The sequence below is a fragment of the Lichenostomus cassidix genome, unplaced genomic scaffold (genome assembly GCF_008360975.1).
Source record: "Lichenostomus cassidix isolate B80296 unplaced genomic scaffold, HeHo_3.0 HiC_scaffold_772, whole genome shotgun sequence".
NCBI classification, from domain to species: domain Eukaryota; kingdom Metazoa; phylum Chordata; class Aves; order Passeriformes; family Meliphagidae; genus Lichenostomus; species Lichenostomus cassidix.
The window spans coordinates 324,025-344,325 of NW_028147600.1; the positions used below are offsets into that span (position 1 = coordinate 324,025).

At 37.4% G+C, this 20,301-nt stretch overlaps 1 protein-coding gene across 1 annotated transcript in view; it reads left to right on the plus strand.

Annotated features, from left to right (window-relative positions):
• Nucleotides 1-736: 736 nt before the first annotated feature.
• Nucleotides 737-20,301, plus strand: part of LOC146421851 (maestro heat-like repeat-containing protein family member 1) — a gene marked incomplete at both ends in the record, with an annotated part of 81,852 nt that continues 62,287 nt past the window's right edge. Inside the window, 7 exons of the mRNA XM_085047010.1 lie at nt 737-979; nt 4,403-4,565; nt 6,605-6,703; nt 11,937-12,088; nt 16,156-16,296; nt 17,993-18,085; nt 19,263-19,341. Coding sequence (XP_084903136.1) covers nt 737-979; nt 4,403-4,565; nt 6,605-6,703; nt 11,937-12,088; nt 16,156-16,296; nt 17,993-18,085; nt 19,263-19,341 — 970 coding nt within the window. The remainder of the gene's footprint in view (nt 980-4,402; nt 4,566-6,604; nt 6,704-11,936; nt 12,089-16,155; nt 16,297-17,992; nt 18,086-19,262; nt 19,342-20,301) is intronic.

The following is a 20,301-nucleotide window of genomic DNA, read 5'->3' on the forward strand; positions in this document are numbered from 1 at the left end:
AAAATCCCAAAAAATCCAAAGGGAAAATCCCCAAAAAACCAAAAATTCAAACCCAAAATCCCAAAAATCCAACATTAAATCCCCAAAATCCCAAAAAATCCTGAAATCCTCAAAAACTCCAAAAATCCCCCAAAAAATCCCCCAAAAATCCACAAAATCCCAAAAAAAATCAAAAAAAAATCCCCAAAATTTCCCCAAAAAAATCCCAAAATCCCAAAAATTTCCCCAAAATTCCCCAAAAAATTCAAAAAAAATCCCCCAAAAAATCCCCAAAAAATCCCCAAAAAAATCCCAAAAAATTCCCCAAAAATTCCCAAAATTCCCCAAAATTCCAAAAAAATCCCTCAAATTCCCAAAAATCCCCAAAAAATCCCCAAAAAATCCCTGAAATTCACAAAAAAATTCCCCAAAAATCCCAAAAAATCCAGAAAATTCCCCAAAAATTCTCAAAAAATCCCCAAAAAATCCCAAAAAATCCCCAAAAATTCCTAAAACTTCCCAAAATTCCAAAAAAAATCCCCAAAAAATCCTCAAAAAAAATCCCCAAAAATCCCCAAAAAATCCCAAAAAAAATCCCAAAAAATTCCCCAAAAAATCCCCAAAAAAATCCCAAAAAATCCCCAAAAATTCCCAAAAAATCCCTAAAAATCCCAAAATCCCCCAAAATCCCAAAAAATTCCCAAAACTCCCAAAAAATCCCCCCAAAATCCCCCCAAAAACTCCCCAAAAATGCCCAAAAACCCCCCAAAAATCCCCAAAAATCCCCAAAAAAGCCCAAAAAAACTCCCAAAATCCCCAAAAAAATCCCAAAAAATCCCCAAAATTCCCCAAATCCCCTCTTTTCCAGCTGCCCTACCCTCACCGCGCTCTGATCCTTCGCTCCATGGAATTCATCATCCGGAATCATCTCCAGGAGTTGGGAAAACCTTCAGCTGCTTCTGTCGTCGCCTTGGCGTCGCACGAGATGACCAAATCCAAGGTGTGCTCCAGCATTTTCTAGAATTTTCCCGAAATTTCCTGAAATTTTCTGAATTTTTCCTGAATTTTTCTGATTTTTTTCCCGATTTTTTCTGATTTTTCTTGATTTTTCATGAATTTTTCCTGAATTTTTCCTGAATTTTTCCTGAATTTTTACCGATTTTTTTCTGATTTTTCCTGATTTTTTCTGACATTTCCTGACTTCTCCCGATTTTTCCTGAACTTTTCCTGAATTTTCCTCGATTTTTCCTGATTTTCCGTAATTTTTCTTGATTTTTCATGATTTTTCCTGATTTTTTCCTGAATTTTTCCTGATTTTTTTCTGATTTTTCCTGATTTTTTCTGACTTTTCCTGACTTCTCCCGATTTTTCCTGAACTTTTCCTGAATTTTCCTCGATTTTTCCTGATTTTTCCAGAATTTTTCCTGATTTTTCCTGATTTTTTTTCTTGCTTTTTCCTGATTTTTTCCTGATTTTTCCTGAATTTTTTCTGATTTTTCCTGAATTTTCCCAACTTTTCCTGATTTTCCTGAATTTTCCCTGAATTTTCCCGAATTTTTCATGATTTTTCCTCAACTTTTCCTGAATCCTTTTCCTGATTTTTCCTGAATTTTTCCTGATTTTTCCTGACTTTTCCTGAATTTTCCTGATTTTTTTCCTGATTTTTCCAGAACTTTCCCGAATTTTTCTGATTTTTCCTGAATTTTCCTGGTTTTTTCCTGATTTTTCCTGATTTTTTCATGATTTTTCCTGATTTTTTTCTGATTTTTCCTGAATTTTCCCAACTTTTCCCGATTTTCCTGAATTTTTCCTGATTTTTCCTGATTTTTTCTGAATTTTTCCTGATTTTTCCCGAATTTTTCCTGATTTTTCCTCAATTTTTCCTGAATTTTTTTCCTGATTTTTAATGAGTTTTTCCCAAATTTTCCTGACTTTTCCTGACTTTTCCCTGATTTTCCCTGATTTTTCCTGAATTTTTCCTGATTTTTTCCTAATTTTTCCTGGATTTTTCCCAATTTTCCCAATTTTTCCCAATTTTCCCTTTCTGTTCCAAATCCCAGAATCCCCAAATCCCAACATTTCCTCCCAAAATTCCCCCAATTCCTGCCAATCCTGACCTCTGGAATTCCCAAAATCCCAGGACTTCCTCCCAAAATTCCCTCAATTCCCTCCAATCCTCACCTGTAGAATTCCCAAAATCCAAAAATTCCCTCCCAAAATTCCCACAATTCCTGCCAATCCTGACCTCCGGAATCCCCAAAATCCCAATATTCCCACCCAAAATTCCCACAATTCCCACAATTCCTGCCAATCCTGACCTCCCAGAATTCCCAAAATCCCACCCAAAATCCCACCCAAAATTCCCACAATTCCTACCCCACTAACCTCCGGAATTCCCGAAATCCCAACATTCACATCCAGAATTCCCAACATTCCCCAAAATTCCCCAAAATTCCCCAAAATTCCCCCAATTCTCTCCAACCCTGACCTCCTGCATTCCCAAAATTCCAGGATTTCCTCCCAAAATTCCCAAAATACTACCCAGAATTCCCACAATTCCCACAATTCCTGCCCTGCTGACCTCCGGAATTCCCAAAATCCCACCCAAAATTCCCAAAATTCCCAACAATCCTGACCTCTGGAATTCCAAAGTTCCCAAAATTCCCACAATTCCTGCCAATCCTGACCTCCGGAATTCCTGAAATCCCAAAATTCCCACCCAAAATTCCCCAAAATTCCCACAATTCCCGCCAATCCTGACCTGCGGAATTCCCAAAATCCCAACATTCCCACCCAAAATTCCCCAAAATTCCCACAATTCCACCAACCCTGACCTCTGGAATTCCTGAGATCCCAGGATTTCCTCCCAAAATCCCCAAATTCTCACAATTCCTACTAACCTCCAGAATTCCTGAATTCCAGGATTTCCTCCCAGAATGGCAGGAAGCCGCCAGTGCTGTTCTTGTTTCCCAAATTTTCCCAACTTTTCCCGAATTTTCTCTGATTTTCCCTAATTTTCTTCACTTCTCCCAACTTTTCACAGCTTTTCCTGAATTTTTCCTGAATTTTTCCTGACTTTTTCCTGACTTTTTCCTGAATTATCCCAAATTTTCCCCAATTTTCCTGAATTTTCCCAGCTTTTCCCAACTTTTCCTGGCTTTTCCCAGTTTTTCCTGACTTCTGACTTCTTCCGACTTTTCCCAAATTTTCCCAATTTTCCCATTCTGTTCCAAATCCTAGAATCCTAGAATCCCCAAATTCCGACATTCCCACCCAAAATTCCCAAAATTCCCACAATTCCCTCAATTCCCTGCAGTCCTGACCTCCGGAATTCCAAAAATCCCACCCAAAATTCCCAGAATTCCCAAAATTCTCACAATTCCCTCCGACCCTGACCTCTGGAATTCCTGAAATCCCAACATTCCCAAAATTCCCAAAGTTCCCAAAATTCCTAAAATTCCCAAAATTCCTAAAATTCCCAAAATTCCCAAAATTCCTAAAATCCCCAAAATTCCCCCAATTCTCTCCAATCCTGACCTCCTGCATTCCCGAATTCCCAGGATTTCCTCCCAAAATTCCCAAAATCCCACCCAAAATTCCCACCACTCCCACTAACCTCCAGAATTCCCAAAATTCCAGGATTTCCTGCCGGAGTGGCAGGAAGCTTCCAGCGCTGTGTTGGTTTCCCAAATTTTCCTGACTTTTCCTGAATTTTCCCCAATTTTCTTCAATTTTCTCAGCTTTTCCCGAATTTTCCCGATTTTTCCTGAATGATCCCAAATTTTCCTGACCTTTCCTGACTTTTCCCATCTTTTCCTGATTTCTCTTGATTTTTCCCAATTTTTCCCAATTTTTCCCACCTTACGCCTTTTCCCAGCTTTTCCCATTCCACCCCAAATCCCAACCTTCCCACCCAAAATTCCCAAAATTCCCACAATTCCTGACCTCTGGAATTCCCAAAATCCCAGGATTTTCTCCCAAAATTCCCACCCAAAATTCCCAAAATTCCCACAATTCCTGCCCTCCGGAATTCCCGAAATCCCAGGATTTTCTCCCAAAATTCCCACCCAAAAATTCCCAAAATTCCCCCAATTCCCTCCAATCCTGACTTCCGGAATTCCCAAATTCCCAACATTCCCACCCGAAATTCCCCAAAATTCCCCCAATTCTCTCCAACCCTGACCTCCTGCATTCCCGAATTTCCAGGATTTCCTCCCAAAATCCCCAAATTCTCACAATTCCCGCCAACCCTGCCCTCTGGAATTCCTGAAATCCCAGGATTTTCTCCCAAAATTCCCACCAAAAATTCCCAAAATTCCCCCAATTCTCTCCAACCCTGACCTCCTGCATTCCCGAAATCCCAGGATTTCCTCCCAAAATTCCCCAAAATTCCCACTAACCTCCATTATTCCCGAAATTCCAGGATTTCCTCCCGGAATGGCAGGAAGCTTCCAGCGCCGTCCTGGTTTCCGTCGGGAGGAAATTCCTGAACAAGGTGATGGAGGAGATCCTGGGGAAATTCCAGCCGGGAATTCTGCCGCATCCCTTCGTGCTCAGGACCTTCGCCGAGCTGGCGGCTGCCAACGGTGAGAATTTGGGAATTTTGGGGGAATTTGGGGAATTCTGGGGATTTTGGGAAATCTGGGAATTAATCTGGGAAATTTGGGAAATCTGCAAATTCCAGGAAATCTGGGAAATCTGGGAAGTCTGGGGAATTTCAGAAATCTGGGAAATTCTGCAAAATTTGGGGAATCTGGGGATTTGGGGATTCTGGGAATTCCAGGAAATCTGGGAAATTTGAGAAATTTGGGGAATTTGGGAAATTTGGGAAATCTGGGGATTCTGGGGATTCCGGGGAATCGGGGAAATCCAGGAATTCTGGGGAATTTGGGAATTCTGGGGATTCTGGGGAATTTGGGGATTTTGGGAATTCTGGGGAACAGTCTGGGAGTTCTGGGGAATTTGGGGAATTTGGGGATTTTGGGGAATTTGGGAATTCTGCCGCATCCCTTCGTGCTCCGGACCTTCGCCGAGCTGGCGGCTGCCAACGGTGAGGATTTGGGGAATTTTGGGGGAATTTTGGGGAATTCTGGGGAGTTTGGGAAATGTTGGGATTCTGGAGAATCTGGGAATTGAGGGGATTTGGGGAATTCTGGGGATTAATCCAGGAGTTCTGTGAAATTTGGGGAATCTGGGAGTTCTGGGGAATCTGAGAAATCTGGGAATTAATTTGGGAAATTTAGGAAATCTGGAGATTCTGGGGAATTTGGGGAATCTGGAAAATTTGGAATTCTGGGGATTCTGGGGAATTTGGGGAATTTGGGGATTTTGGGGAATTTGGGAATTCTGCCGCATCCCTTCGTGCTCAGAACCTTCGCGGAGCTGGCGGCTGCCAACGGTGAGGGAAATTTGGGAATTTGGGGGAATTTGGGGAATTCGGGAAAATTGGGGAACCTCAGGATTCTGGGGATTAATCTGTAAATTGGGGGAAATTTGGGAAATCTGGGAATTAATCCAGGAAATTTGGGAATTCTGGAGATTTGGGGAATTCTGGGGATTAATCCAGGAGTTCTGTGAAACTTGGGAAATTTGGGAATTCTGTGAAATTTGGGAAATCTGGGAATTAATTTGGGAAATTTAGGAAATCTGGGGATTCTGGGGAATTTGGGGAATCTGGGAAATTTGGAATTCTGGGGAATTCTGGGAATTAATCCAGGAAATTTGGGAAGTTTGGGAAATCTGAGAAATCTAGGAAATCTGGGAATTCCGGGGAATTTGGGATTTCTGGGAAATCTGGGAATTAATCCGGGAAATCTGGGGATTCTGGGGATTTTGGGAAATTTGGGAATTCTGGGAAATTTGGGAAATCCGGGAGTTCTGGAAATTCTAGGGATTCTGGGAAATCCGGGAAAAAATTGGGAAATTTGGGAATTCTGGGGATTGTGCGAATTAATCGGGGAAATTTGGGAAATCTGGGAATTAATTGGGGAAATCTGGGAATTCTGGGATTTTCTGCGGGGGGAAAAACCCCTCTGGGAATTCCCAAATTTTCTCAGCAATTCGGGAAAAATCGGGAAAAATGGGGAAAAATTGGAAAAAATTGGGAAAAATCAGGAAAAATTGGGGAAAATGGGGAAAAATTGGGAAAAATCAGGAAAAATTGGGAAAAATCAGGAAAAATTGGGAAAAATCAGGAAAAATCAGGAAAAATGGGGAAAATTGGGAAAAATTGGGAAAATTGGGAAAAATCGGGAAAAATGGGGAAAAATGGGGAAAAATTGGGAAAAATGGGGAAAGATGGGGAAAAATTGGGAAAAATCAGGAAAAATGGGGAAAATTGGGAAAATTGGGAAAAATGGGAAAAATTGGGAAAAATGGGGAAAAAATGGGAAAACTCAGGAAAAATGGGGAAAAGTCAGGAAAAAATTGGAAAAATTGGGAAAATCGGGAAAAATGGGGAAAAATGGGGAAAAATAGGTAAAAAATTGGGAAAAATCAGGAAAAATCAGGAAAAGTCGGGGAAAAATTGGGAAAAATCAGGAAAAATTAGGGAAAAATTGGGAAAAATCCAGACTGACATTTTTCCCTTTTTTTTTCCCATTTTTTTCCCGTTTTTTTCCCGAAGTTTTCGGGATGGTTCCGTTCCTGAATTCCATCCTGGGAACTTTGCTGCCCATGCTGGGAATGGCCAAGGCTGAGACCATGAAGTGCGAGTTCTGCTACGGTGAGAATTCCCAGGAAAAGCTGGAAAAATCCGGGAAAATCGTGGGAAAAATTGAGGGAAAGTTGTGGGAAAATTGTAGGAAAATTGAGGGAAAATTCTGGGAAAAATCCTGGGAAAAATTGAAGGAAAATTGTGGGAAAAATCCCAGGAAAATCATGGGAAAGTTGTGGAAATATATCAGAAAAATTCTGGGAAAAGTCCTGGAAAAATCCTGTGAAAATTCCAGAATAAATACTGGAAAAAATCGTGGGAAAATCATGGGAAAGTCGTGGGAAAATATCAGAAAAAGTCTGGGAAAAATCCTGGGAAAATCCTGGGAAAATCCTGGAAAATTCATGGAAAAGTTGTGGGAAAATATCAGGAAAATTCCGGGAAAAAATCCTGGAAAAATCCTGTGAAAATTCTGAAATAAATCACAGGAAAATTATGGAAAAATCCTGGAAAAAACCCGGGAAAAAACCAGAAAAAACCCTGGAAAAATTCCAGAAAAAATCCTGGAAAAATACCAGGAAAAATCCTGGGGAAAATTGTGGAAAAATCGTGGGAAAATTGCGGGAAAATCCTGGGAAAATATCAGAAAAATTCGGGGAAAAATCCTGGAAAAATTCCAGGATAAGAACTGGGAAAATTGCGGGAAATTCCTGGAAAAAAACCCGGGAAAATCCCAGAAAAAATCCTGGAAAAATCCTGGGAAAATTCCAGAAAAATACTGGAAAAATACCAGAAAAATTCTGGGAAAAATCTTGGGAAAGTTGCAGGAAAAATCTCAGGAAAAAACCCGGGAAAATATCAGAAAAAATCCTGGAAAAATTCCAGAAAAGTACTGGTAAAAATCCTGGAAAAATCCTGGGAAAATCATGGGAAAATATCAGAAAAATTGTGGGAAAAATCCTGGAAAAATCCTGTGAAAATTCCAGAATAAATACTGGAAAAATCGCGGGAAAATCGTGGGAAAATTCCGGGGAAAATTGTGGAAAAATCCCAGAAAAAATCCTGGAAAAATCCTGGGAAAATTCTGGAAAAAATACCAGAAAAATTCTGGGAAAATCCTGGGAAAATTCCAGAATAAGAACTGGGAAAATTGCGGGAAAATTCCGGGAAAATCCCAGAAAAATGCCAGAAAAAATACCAGGAAAAATCCTGGGGAAATTCCGGAAAAATTCCAGAAAAGTACTGGAAAAATCCTGGAAAAATCCTGGGAAAATTGCAGGAAAATCCCTGGGAAAATATCAGAAAAAATCCTGGAAAAATCCCGTGAAAATTCCAGAATAAATCCTGGGAAAATCCTGGGAAAACCCAGAAAATCACAGGAAAATTGTGGGAAAATTGCAGGAAAAATCACAGGAAAATTCCGGAATAAATACCAGGAAAATCCCAGAAAAAATCCTGGAAAAATGTCTGAAAAAATACCAGAAAAATTCTTTAAAAATCCCAGAAAAATCCTGGAAAAATCCTGGGAAAATTCCAGAAAAAATGAAAAATTCCTGGAAAATCCCAGGAAAATTCCAGGAGAAATCCCGGAAAAATCTTGGAAAAAATCCTGGAAAAAATCCGTGGAAAATTCCAGAAAAAATATCAGAAAAAAATACTGGAAAAAATACCAGAAAAATTCTGGATTTTTTTGAGAATTTTTTGTGACTTTTTTGCAAATTTTTTGGGGTTTTTTGCGAATTTTTTGTGATTTTTTTTTGGGAATTTTTCGCGAGTTTTTGGGGAGTTTTTTCCAGATTTTTTTGTGAATTTTTTGTGAATTTTTTGTGAATTTTTAAAAAATTTTCTGGGAATTTTTTGCGAATGTTTTGAGAATTTTTTGCAAATATTTTGAGAATATTTTGCGAATTTGTTGAAAATTTCTCGTGATTTTTTGGTGAATTTTTTGCGAATTTTCTGGGAATTTTCGGGCAATTTGGGAACTTTTTCCAAGAGGAATCTTGGGAATTTCTTGCGAATTTTTGGGGAATTTTTTGCCATTTTTTTTGCCATTTTTTTGCCATTTTTTGGTGAATTTTCTGCAAACTTTTCACTATTTTTTTGCAAAATTTTTGTGAATTTTCCCAGGAATTTTCTGGGAATTTTGTGAATTTTTTGCGAATTTTTCGTGAATTTTTTGTGAATTTTTCGTGAATTTTTCACGAATTTTTTTGCGAATTTTTCACCAATTTTCTGGAATGTTTTTGCGAATTTTTTGCCAATTTGTGGGGAATTTTTTGCGAATTTTCTGGAAATTTGGGGAATTTTTCCGAGAGGAATTTTGGGGATTTTTGCGATTTTTTTGGGATTTTTTTTTTGCCATTTTTTTGCCTTTTTTTGCCATTTTTTTTTGTGAATTTTCTGCAAATTTTTCGCGATTTTTTTGCGATTTTTTCCGGCAATTTTTCTGACAAAATTCCAAGATTTTTTTCTGGAATTTCCCCTGACCCAACCATCCGAGGAGATGCTTTTGCTCAGCAATTCCCCAAAAGTCCCAAAAAATTCCCCAAAAAATTCCCCAAAAAATTCCCAAAAAATTCCCGAAAATGTTCCCAAAAATTCGCAAAAAAGTCCAAAAAAAATCCCAAAAAATTCGCAAAAAATTTGCAAAAAAGTCCCAAAAAATGCCAAAAAAATTCCCAAAATTCCCAGAAAATTGCAGGAATAACCTCTGGAAAATTCCCAGAAAATTCCTGGAAAATTCCCAGAAAATTCCAGAATTTTTCTGAGAGGAATTTTTTGAGAATTTTTTGTGAATTTTTTGCGAATTTCCTGGGAATTTTTTCAGGAATTTTTCTGGGATTTTTTTGGGGGAATTTTTTGCGAATTTTTTTTGGAATTGTTCTGGGAATTTTGTGAATTTTTTTGCGATTTTTGGGTGAATTTTTCGCGAACTTTACGCAAATTTTTTGCAAATTTTTGGGGAATATTTTGCGAATTTTTCACGAATTTTTCACGAATTTTTCGCGAATTTTTTGCGAATTTTCTGGAAATTTTTGCAATTTTTTGGGGAATTTTTGGGGAAATTTTTGGGAATATTTTGCAAATTTTTCCAAGAGGAATTTGGGGAATTTTTTGCGAATTTTTGGTGGAATATTTTGCGATTTTTTCGCGACTTTTTCGCGATTTTTTCGTGAATTTTTTGCAAATTTTTCGCGATTTTTTTTTGCAAATTTGGGGAATTTTTCCAGGAGGAATTTTAGGATTTTTTGGTGAATTTTTCACGAATTTTTCACGAATTTGTCGCGAATTTTTCATGAATTTTTCGTTAATTTTTTCACGATTTTTTCACGATTTTTTCGTGATTTTTTCCGGCAATTTTTCTGACAAAATTCCAAGATTTTTTTCTGGAATTTGGAAATTTTTTGAGAATTTTTGGGGAACTTTTTGCGATTTTTTTGCGCATTTTCTGCGAATTTCTTGGGGAATTTTCTGCAAATTTTCTGCGAATTTTTCGCGAATTTTCCGCGAATTTTTGCGAATTTTTTGCGAATTTTTCCAAGAGGAATTTTGGGAATATTTTACGTATTTTTGGGGGAATATTTGCGATTTTTTCGCTAATTTTTCACGCATTTTTCACGATTTTTTGGCGAATTTTTCGTGAATTTTTCACGATTTTTTCCGGGAACTTTCCTGAGTCTAATCCAATGAATTTTCTGGAATTTTCTGGAATTTCCCAGCCCTGCAGCGCTTCAGCGAGAGCATCCAGGAGTATTTGGCCAACCTGGGGGAAGCTCCTGACCCAACCATCCGAGGAGATGCTTTTGCTCAGGAATTCCCCAAAAGTCCCAAAAAATTCCCCAAAAAATTCACAAAAAATTCCCAAAAATGTTCCCAAAAATTCGCAAAGAAATAAAAAAAAAATCCCAAAATAGTCGCAAAATATGCCTAAAAAATTCCCCAAAAATTCCCAAAAAAATCCCCCAAAAATGCCCAAAAAATCCCAAAATTCCCAGAAAATTCTGGGAATAACCTCTGGAAAAATCGCAGAAAATTCCTGGAAAATTCCCAAAAAATTCCTTGGATTATCCTGGGGAATATTCCCAGAATTACCTGATTTTTTTTGCGAATTTTTTTGGATTTTTTTGCGAATTTTATTTTAATTTTTGGGGAATTTTTGCGATTTTTGGGGGAATTTTTTACAATTTTTTGGTGAATTTTTTGGGAATTTTTCGGTACTTTTTGCTAATTTTTTTGGTATTTTTCACGAATTTTTGGGGAGTTTTTTCAGGATTTTTCCTGGGAGTTTTTTCGGGAATTTTTTGGGGAATTTTTTTTGGATTTTCTACGAATTTTTTGCAAATTTTTTTTGAATTTTCTGGGAATTTTTCTGGGATTTTTTTGGTGAATTTTTGGGGAATTTTTTGCAAATTTTCTGGGAATATTTTGTGAATTTCTTGGGAATTTTTTCCACATTTTCCCAGCCCTGCAGCGCTTCAGCGAGAGCATCCAGGAGAATTTATTTCTCCAACCTGGGGGAAGCTCCTGACCCAACCATCCGAGGAGATGCTTTTGCTCAGCAATTCCCCAAAAGTCCCAGAAAATTCCCCAAAAAATTCCCCAAAAAATTCCCAAAAAATTCCCGAAAATGTTCCCAAAAATTCGCAAAAAAGTCCAAAAAAAATCCCAAAAAATTCGCAAAAAATTTGCAAAAAAGTCCCAAAAAATGCCAAAAAAATTCCCAAAATTCCCAGAAAATTGCAGGAATAACCTCTGGAAAATTCCCAGAAAATTCCCGGAAAATTCCCAGAAAATTCCAGAATTTTTCTGAGAGGAATTTTTGGAGAATTTTTTGTGAATTTTTTGCGAATTTCCTGGGAATGTTTTCAGGCATTTTTCTGGGATTTTTTTGGGGGAATTTTTTGCGAATTTTTTGGGGAATTTTTCTGGGAATTTTGTGTATTATTTTGCGATTTTTGGGTGAATTTTTCGCGAACTTTACGCAAATTTTTTGCAAATTTTTGGGGAATATTTTGCGAATTTTTTGCGAATTTTTCACGAATTTTTCGCGCATTTTTTGCGAATTTTCTGGAAATTTTTTGCAAATTTTCTGGGAATTTTCAGGGAATTTTCTGGCAATTTGGGGAATTTTTCCAAGAGGAATTTTGGGAATTTTTTGAGAATTTTTGGGGAATATTTTGTGATTTTCTTGCGATTTTTCTGTGATTTTTCTGCGAATTTTTCGCGATTTTTTCGCGATTTTTTCCAGACTTTTCCCAAAGCTAATCCAATGAATTTTCTGGAATTTTCTGGAATTTCCCAGCCCTGCAGCGCTTCAGCGAGAGCATCCAGGAGTATTTGGCCAACCTGGGGGAAGCTCCTGACCCAACCATCCGAGGAGATGCTTTTGCTCAGGAATTCTCCGTCGCCTTCGAGGTTCTCTTCTCAGCCTGGCTGCAGCACCGAGAGCCCAAGGTGGGTTTTTCGGGAATTTTGGGAATTTTCCGGGAATTTTTTAGGGATGAAACTCCACGGATTTGGAATTTTTGGGGATGAAATCACTTTGAATGTGGAATTTTGGGAATTTTATTACCTCCTGGGTTTGGAATTGTGGGGATGGAACTCCTCTGGATGTGGAATTTTCTGGGAATTTTTTGGGAATTCTGCGACTGGATGGGGAATTTTGGGAATTTTCTGGGAGTTTTCTGGGAATTTTCTGGGAATTCTGGGACTGGAGGAGGAGTTTTGGGCAGTTTTATTACATCCTGGGTGTGGAATTTTGGGAATTTTCTGGGAATTTTTTGGGAATTCTGGGACTGGATTAGGAATTTTGGGAGTTTTATTACCTCCTGGATGTGGAATTTTGGGGATTTTTTGGGAATTCTGGGACTGGATGGGGAATTTTGGGAGTTTTCTGGGAATTCTGAGACCAGATGGGGAATTTTGGAAGTTTTATTACCTCCTGGGGTGGAATTTTGGGAATTTTCTGGGAATTTTTTGGGAATTTTCTGGGACTTGAGGAGGAGTTTTGGGAGTTTAATTACCTCCTGGATGTGGAATTTTGGGAATTTTTTGGGAATTCTGGAACTGGATGGGGAATTTTGGGCATTTTCCAGGAATTTTTTAGGGATGAAACTCCACGGATTTGGAATTTTTGGGGATGAAATCACTTTGAATGTGGAATTTTGGGAATTTTATTACCTCCTGGGTTTGGAATTGTGGGGTTGGAGTTCCATGGGTTTGGAATTTTGGGGATTTTCTGGGAATTTTTTGGGAATTCTGGGACTTGAGGAGGAGTTTTGGGGAGTTTTATTACGTCCTGGATGTGGAATTTTGGGAATTTTTTGGGAATTCTGGGACTGGATGGGGAATTTTGGGAGTTTTATTATGTCCTGGATGTGGAATTTTGGGAATTTTCTGGGAATTTTTTGGGAATTCTGGGACTGGATGTGGAATTTTGGGAGTTTTATTACGTCCTGGATGTGGAATTTTGGGAATTTTCTGGGAATTCTGGGACTGGATGGGGAATTTTCTGGGAATCTTCTGGGAATTTTTTGGGAATTCTGAGACCAGATGGGGAATTTTGGGAATTTTTTAATCCCTGGAATTGCAATTTTGGGAATTTTTTGGGAATTTTTTGGGAATTCTGGGGCTGGATGTGGAATTTTGGGAGTTTAATTACCTCCTGGATGTGGAATTTTGGGAATTTTTTGGGAATTCTGGAACTGGATGGGGAATTTTGGGAATTTTCCAGGAATTTTTTGGGCATTCTGGGACTTGAGGAGGAGTTTTGGGAGTTTTATTACATCCTGGATGTGGAATTTTGGGGATAAAATCTCTCTGGATGTGGAATTTTAGGGATGAAATTGGGAATTTTGGGGATAAAATAATTCAGGATGTGGAATTTTGGGAATTTTTTGGGAATTCTGGGACTGGATGGGGAATTTTGGGAATTTTCTGGGAATTTTCTGGGAATTCTGGGACTTGAGAAGGAGTTTTGGGAATTTTTTACCCCCTGGAATTGGAATTTTGGGAATTTTCCAGGAATTTTTTTGGGAATTCTGGGACTGGATGGGGAATTTTGGGAATTTTCTGGGAATTTTCTGGGAATTTTCTGGGACTGGATGGGGAATTTTGGGAATTTTCTGGGAATTTTCTGGGAATTTTCTGGGACTGGATGGGGAATTTTGGGAATTTTATTATGTCCTGGATGTGGAATTTTGGGAATTTTCTGGGAATTTTTTGGGAATTTTTTGGGAATTCTGGGATTGGATGTGGAATTTTGGGAGTTTTATTACCTCCTGGGTTTGGAATTCTGGGATGGAATTCCATTGGATTTGAAATTTTGGGGATGAAATTGGGAATTTTGGGGATTTCCCATCAGAATTCTGTGATTTTCCCTGATTTTCTGGGATTTCCCATCGGAATTCCAGGGTTTTCCAGGATTTTCCTTTGGTATTCTGGGATTTTCCCAAATTTTCTGGGATTTCCGTCAGAATTCCATGTTTTTCCCAATTTTTTCTGTGTTTTCCTGTCAGAATTCCAGGATTTTCCCAGATTTTCCAGGATTTCCTGTCAGAATTCTGGGATTTTCCAGGATTTTCTGGGATTTCCCATCAGAATTCTGGGGTTTTCTGCGATTTTCCAGAATTTTCTCTAACTTTCTGGAACTTTCCGGGATTTTCCAGAATTTTTCCACAATTTTTCCACAATTTCCTGGAATTTTTCCACAGTTTTTTCAGGAATTTTCCCAGAATTTTCCCAGAATTTTCCTGGAATTTTCCCACAATTTCCTGGAATTTTCCCGGAATTTTCCCGGGATTTTTCCGGAATTTTCCGTGATTTCCCAAAATTTTCCCACAATTTTTTCAGTAATTTTCCCGGAATTTTTCTGGAATTTTCCCACAATTTCTTGGAATTTTTCTGGGATTTTTCTGGAATTTTCCTGGAATTTTTCCACTATTTATTCAGGAATTTTCCTGGAATTTTTCTGCAATTTTCTCACAATTTTTCTAAGAATTTTCCTGGAATTTTTCTGGAATTTTCCCAGAATTTTTCTAGGAATTTTCCTGGAATTTTTCCACAGTTTTTTCAGGAATTTTCCCGGAATTTTTCCAGAATTTTCCCACAATTTCCTGGAATTTTTCCGGGATTTTTCCATAATTTTCCAGGATTTTTCCACAATTTTTTCAGGATTTTTTTCAGGAATTTTCCTGGAATTTTCCCACAATTTCCTGGAATTTTTCTGGAATTTTTCCAGAATTTTTCTGGAATGTTTCCACAATTTCCTGGAATTTTTCCAGAATTTTCCCGGAATTTTCCCACAATTTCCTGGAATTTTTCTGGGATTTTTCCATAACTTTCCAGGATTTTCCCACAATTTTTTCAGGATCTTTTTCAGGCATTTTCCCGGAATTTTTCCAGAATTTTCCAGAAATTTTCCACAATTTTTTCAGGAATTTTCCCGGAATTTTTCCAGGATTTTCTGGAATTTTCTGTGATTTACCAGAATTTTTCCACAATTTTTCTAAGAATTTTCCTGGAATTTTTCTAGGAATTTTCCTGGAATTTTTCTAGGAATTTTCTAGGAATTTTCCCGGAATTTTCCCGGAATTTTCCCACAATTTCCTGGAATTTTTCTGGGATTTTCCCATAACTTTCCAGGATTTTCCACAATTTTTTCAGGAATTTTTTCAGGAATTTTCCTGGAATTTTCCCACAATTTCCTGGAATTTTTCTGGAATTTTCCCGGGAATTTTCCCACAATTTCCTGGAATTTTTCCGGGATTTTTCCATAACTTTCTGGGGTTTTTCCACAATTTTTTCAGGAATTTTTTCAGGAATTTTCCTGGAATTTTCCGGAATTTTTCCAGAATTTTCCGTGATTTCCCAGAATTTTTCCACAATTTTTTCAGGAACTTTCCCGGAATTTTCCCAGAATCTTTCCGGAATTTTCCCACAATTTCCTGGAATTTTTCCACAATTTTCCCGGAATTTTCCCACAATTTTTTCAGGAATTTTCCCAGAATTTTCCCACAATTTCCTGGAATTTTTCCAGAATTTTCCCACAATTTCCTGGAATTTTTCTGGGATTTTTCCATAACTTTCCAGGATTTTCCACAATTTTTTCAGGAATTATTTCCCCAGAATTTTCCCAGAATTTTCCCACAATTTCCTGGAATTTTCCCAGAATTTTCCCACAATTTCCTGGAATTTTTCCAGAATTTTCCCAGAATTTTCCCACAACTTCCTGGAATTTTTCCGGGATTTTTCCATAACTTTGCAGGATTTTTCCAGAATTTTCCTGGAATTTCCCGGAATTTTCCCACAATTTCCTGGAATTTTTCCAGAATTTTCCCAGAATTTTCCGGGACTTTTCCCACAATTTCCTGGAATTTTTCCTGGAATTTCCCAGAATTTTCCCACAATTTCCTGGAATTTTCCCAGAATTTTCCCACAATTTCCCAGAATTTCCCCACAATTTCCCGGAATTTTCCCGGGATTTTCCCCCTAATTTTCCGGAACTTTCCGGCGTTTTCCAGGTGCGCCAGGCGGCGGTTGAGGCTTTGGGCTCCATGAGTTCCTTAATTCCCAAGGAAAAGCTGGAAGAGCAAATCCCTAAACTGCTGCCGGCGGTTCTGGGACTCTACAGGAAACATCCCCAAGCTTTTCCCATCTCCAAGGTTTGGCAATTCCCAAGTTTTCCAACCCCAAATCCCAACTTTTCCCAGATTTTCTGCTTTTTTTTCTGGATTTTTCTCAATTTTCCCTGGACTTTTCCCAATTTTTTCTCATTTTTCCCTTTTTTTTTCCTGGATTTTTCCTCATTTTTTCCCAATTTTTTCTGGTTTTTTTCCGGAATTTCCCCAGATTTTTCTCTTTTTTTCCCAGGATTTTTCTTGGATTTTCCAGGATTTTTTCCATATTTTTCCTACATTTTTTCTGGATTTTCCCACATTTTCCCCAGTTTTTTCCCTAGATTTTTCCTCAATTTTTTCTGGAATCTTCTCGGATTTTTCTCATTTTTTCTGGGATTTTTCTGGGATTTTTCTGGGATTTTTCTGGGATTTTTCTCGGATTTTTCTGGGAATTTTCCCATTTTTTCCCTAGATTTTTCCTGGGATTTTTCCTGTTTTTTTCCCTTATTTTTCCTGGATTTTTCTGGGACTCTACAGGAAACATCCCCAAGCTTTTCCCATCTCCAAGGTTTGGCAATTCCCAACTTTCCAACCCCAAATCCCAAGTTTTCCCAATTTTTCCCAAATTTCCCATTTTTTTCTGGAATTTTCCTGGATTTTTCTTTTTTTTTCCCATTTTTTTAATGGAATTTTCCCAGATTTTTCTCATTTTTTCCAGGATTTTTCCTCGTTTTTTGCCCACCATTTCCACCATGTTTTTCCCAGATTTTTTCTGAATTTTCCCACATTTTTTTCCCCAGATTTTTCCTGATTTTTTCCCAATTTTCTCCAGATTTTTCTTGATTTTTTTCTGGATTTTTTCCCAGAGTTTTCCTGGATTTTTTTCCAGGATTTTTCTTGGATTTTTCCAGGATTTTCTCCATGTTTTTCTCAGATTTTTCCTGGATTTTTCTGGGATTTTTCCCAGTTTTTTTCCTGGATTTTTCCCAATTTTTTTTCTCATTTTCCTCATTTTTTTCCTGGAATTTCCCCTGATTTCTCTCATTTTTTCCAGGATTTTTCCTGGAATTTTTTTTTGTACTTTTCCTGTATTTCTCACTGATTTTTCCCAGATTTTTTTCCCAGAATTTTCCCAGATTTTTCCCAGATTATTCCAGATTTTTTCTGGATTTTTTTTGGGATTTTTCCTGGATTTTTTCCCCTGTTTTTTTCTGGATTTTTCCCAGATTTTTCTGTGATTTTCCCCATATTTTTCCTGGTTTTTTCCTGGATTTTTCCCTCATTTTTCTCTTTTTTTCCCCTGGATTTTCCCATGATTTTCCCCTGATTTTTTCCAGGATTCTTCCCAGATTTTTCTTGGTTTTTTCCTGGGATTTTTTCTGGATTTTTCCCCAGATTTTCCCTGGATTTTCCCCACATTTTTCCAGGACTTTTCTGGGATTTCTTCTGGATTTTCCCCAGATTTTTCCCAGTTTTTTTCTGGGATTTTTCCAGGAATTTTCCCAGATTTTTCCTGGGATTTTTCTGAGATTTTTTCCCCACATTTTTCCTGTTTTTTTCCCCAATTTTCCCACATTTTCCCAGGATTTTTCTGAGATTTTTCCAGGATTTTTCAGGTGTTTTCCCCAAAATTTTCTCCATTTCCTTCCTGGATTTTTCTCAGGATTTTTCCCAATTTTCCCTCATATTCCCAAATTCCCCAAAATTCCCAAAATCCCCAAAATTCCCATTTTTCCCGCAGAGTCTCTGTCAAATCCTGGAATCCTCAGCAGCAATTGGAAGTCGCAGTTTGGAATCTCAACTGGAATTTCTCCTCAATTCTCTTCTCCCTCAGGTAACCAAATTTTCCCAAATTTTTCCCAATTTTTCCTGATTTTTCCCAAACTTTTCTTGATATTTCCCAAATTTTTCCCAAATTTTCCTGACTTTTCCCAGATTTTCCCTGATTTTTCCTGAATTTTCATGAATTTTTCCCAAATTTTCTCTGATTTTTCTCAGATTTCCCTAAATTTTCCCTGATTTTTCCCATTTTTTTCCCAAATTTTCCCAAATTTTTTCCTGATTTTTCCCAAATTTTCTTGAATTTTCCTTAATTTTTTGATTTTTCACAAATTTTCCAAATTTTTCCTGAATTTTGCCAAATTTTTCCCTGATTTTCCCTGATTTTTCCCGAATTTTCCCAAATTTTTCCTTAATTTTCTGATTTCCCTCAGATTTTCTGTTTTTTCCCAAATTTTTCCCCATTTTTCCCATTTCTTTCCCATTTTTTCCCCCAATTTTCCCCCAATTTTTTCCCATTTACCCCCATTTTTCCCATTATTTCCCCATTTTTTCCCTTTTTTTTTTTCCCATTTTTTCCCCCAATTTTCCCCCATTTTTTCTCATTTTCCCCCCATTTTTCCTCATTTTTCCCACATTTTCTCCACATTTTCTCCCATTTTTCCCCATTTTTCTTTTTCCAGTTTTCCCCATTTTTTCCTCATTTTCTCCCATTTTTTCTCCATTTTTCCCCCATTTTCCCCAATTTCCCCATTTTCCCCCATTTTCTCCTCTTTTTCCAGTTTTTTCCCCATTTCCCCCATTTTTCTCCCATTTTTTCCCATTTTTCCCCCATTTTTCCCCCATTTTTTCCCCATTTTTTCCCCATTTTCCCCATTTTTCTCATTTCCCCCCCATTTTTCCCCATTTTCTCCCATTTTTCTCCAATATTTTTCCCAATTTTTTCCCCCATTTTCCCCTCAATTTTCCTAATTTTTCCCATTTTCCCCATATTTTCCCATTTTTTCCCATTTTTTCCCCCAAAATTTCTCCATTTCCCCCAATTTTCCCCCAATTTTTTCCCCACATTTTTCTCCCTATTTTCACCATTTTTTCCCCAATTTTCCCCCCAATTTTTTCCCAATATTTCTCCCAATTTTGACCTATTTTTTCCCCAATTTTTCCCCAAATTTTTCCCATTTTCCCCCCATTTTTCCCCATTTTTTCCCTAATTTTCCCAATTTTTCCTGCAGATTTGCTCTCCGGTTGATCCTGAAATTCCCTCGAGCGCCAAGAATCACTCGGAGCTGCTGCGCTGCTTCTCCGTGCTGGGTGAGCAGAATTCCCAAAAAATTCCCCAAAAATTCCCAAAAAAATTGCCAAAAAAAAATCCCCAAAAATTCCCAAAAAAATTCCCAAAAAATTCCCCAAAAATTCCCCAAAAATTCCCAAAAAATCCTGGAATTCCCAGAAAAAATCCAAAATAAAAAAAAAAAATTGCAAAATTCCCCCAAAAAATCCTGGAATTCCCGGGAAAAAAATGCCAGAATTGCAGAAAAAAAAATCCTGGAATTCCCCAAAAAAATCCCAAGATTCCCAAAAAGAAATCCCAGAATTCCAGGAAAATATCCAGAATTCCCCAAAACAATTCCAAAACTCTGGAAAAAACCCCAAAATTCCCCCCAAAAATTCCAAAATTCCCAGAAAAATAATGCTGGAATTCTCAGGAAAAAAATTCTGGAATTCCCAGGAAGAAAAATCCAAAATTCCCCCCAAAAAATTCCAGAATTCCAGAAAAAATCCAAAATTCCCCAAAAATTCCCAAAATTCCTGGAAAAAATTCCAAAATTTCTGGAAAAAATTCCAAAATCAGAGGGAAAAAAATCCTGGAATTCTCAGGAAAAAAATTTCTGGAATTCCCAGGAAAAAAATTCCACAATTCCCAGAAAAAAATCCCAAATTTCCCCAAAATCAGAGGAAAAAATTCCTGGAATTCCCAGGGAAAATATCCCAGGAAAAAAATCCAAATTTCCCGGGAAAAATCAAATTCCTGGAAAAAAATCCCAAAATCAGAGGAAAAAATCCTAGATTCTCAGGGAAAAAATACTAGAATTCAAAAAAATTCCAAAAAAATTCTAAAAAATTCCAAAATTAAAAAAATTCCAAAATTCCGGAAAAAAAAATCCCAGAATTCCCAGAAAAAATCCAAAATTTAAAAAAATTTAAAATTCCCAGAAAAATCCTGGAATTCCCGGGGAAAAAATCCCAAAATCTGAGGAAAAAAATCCCAGA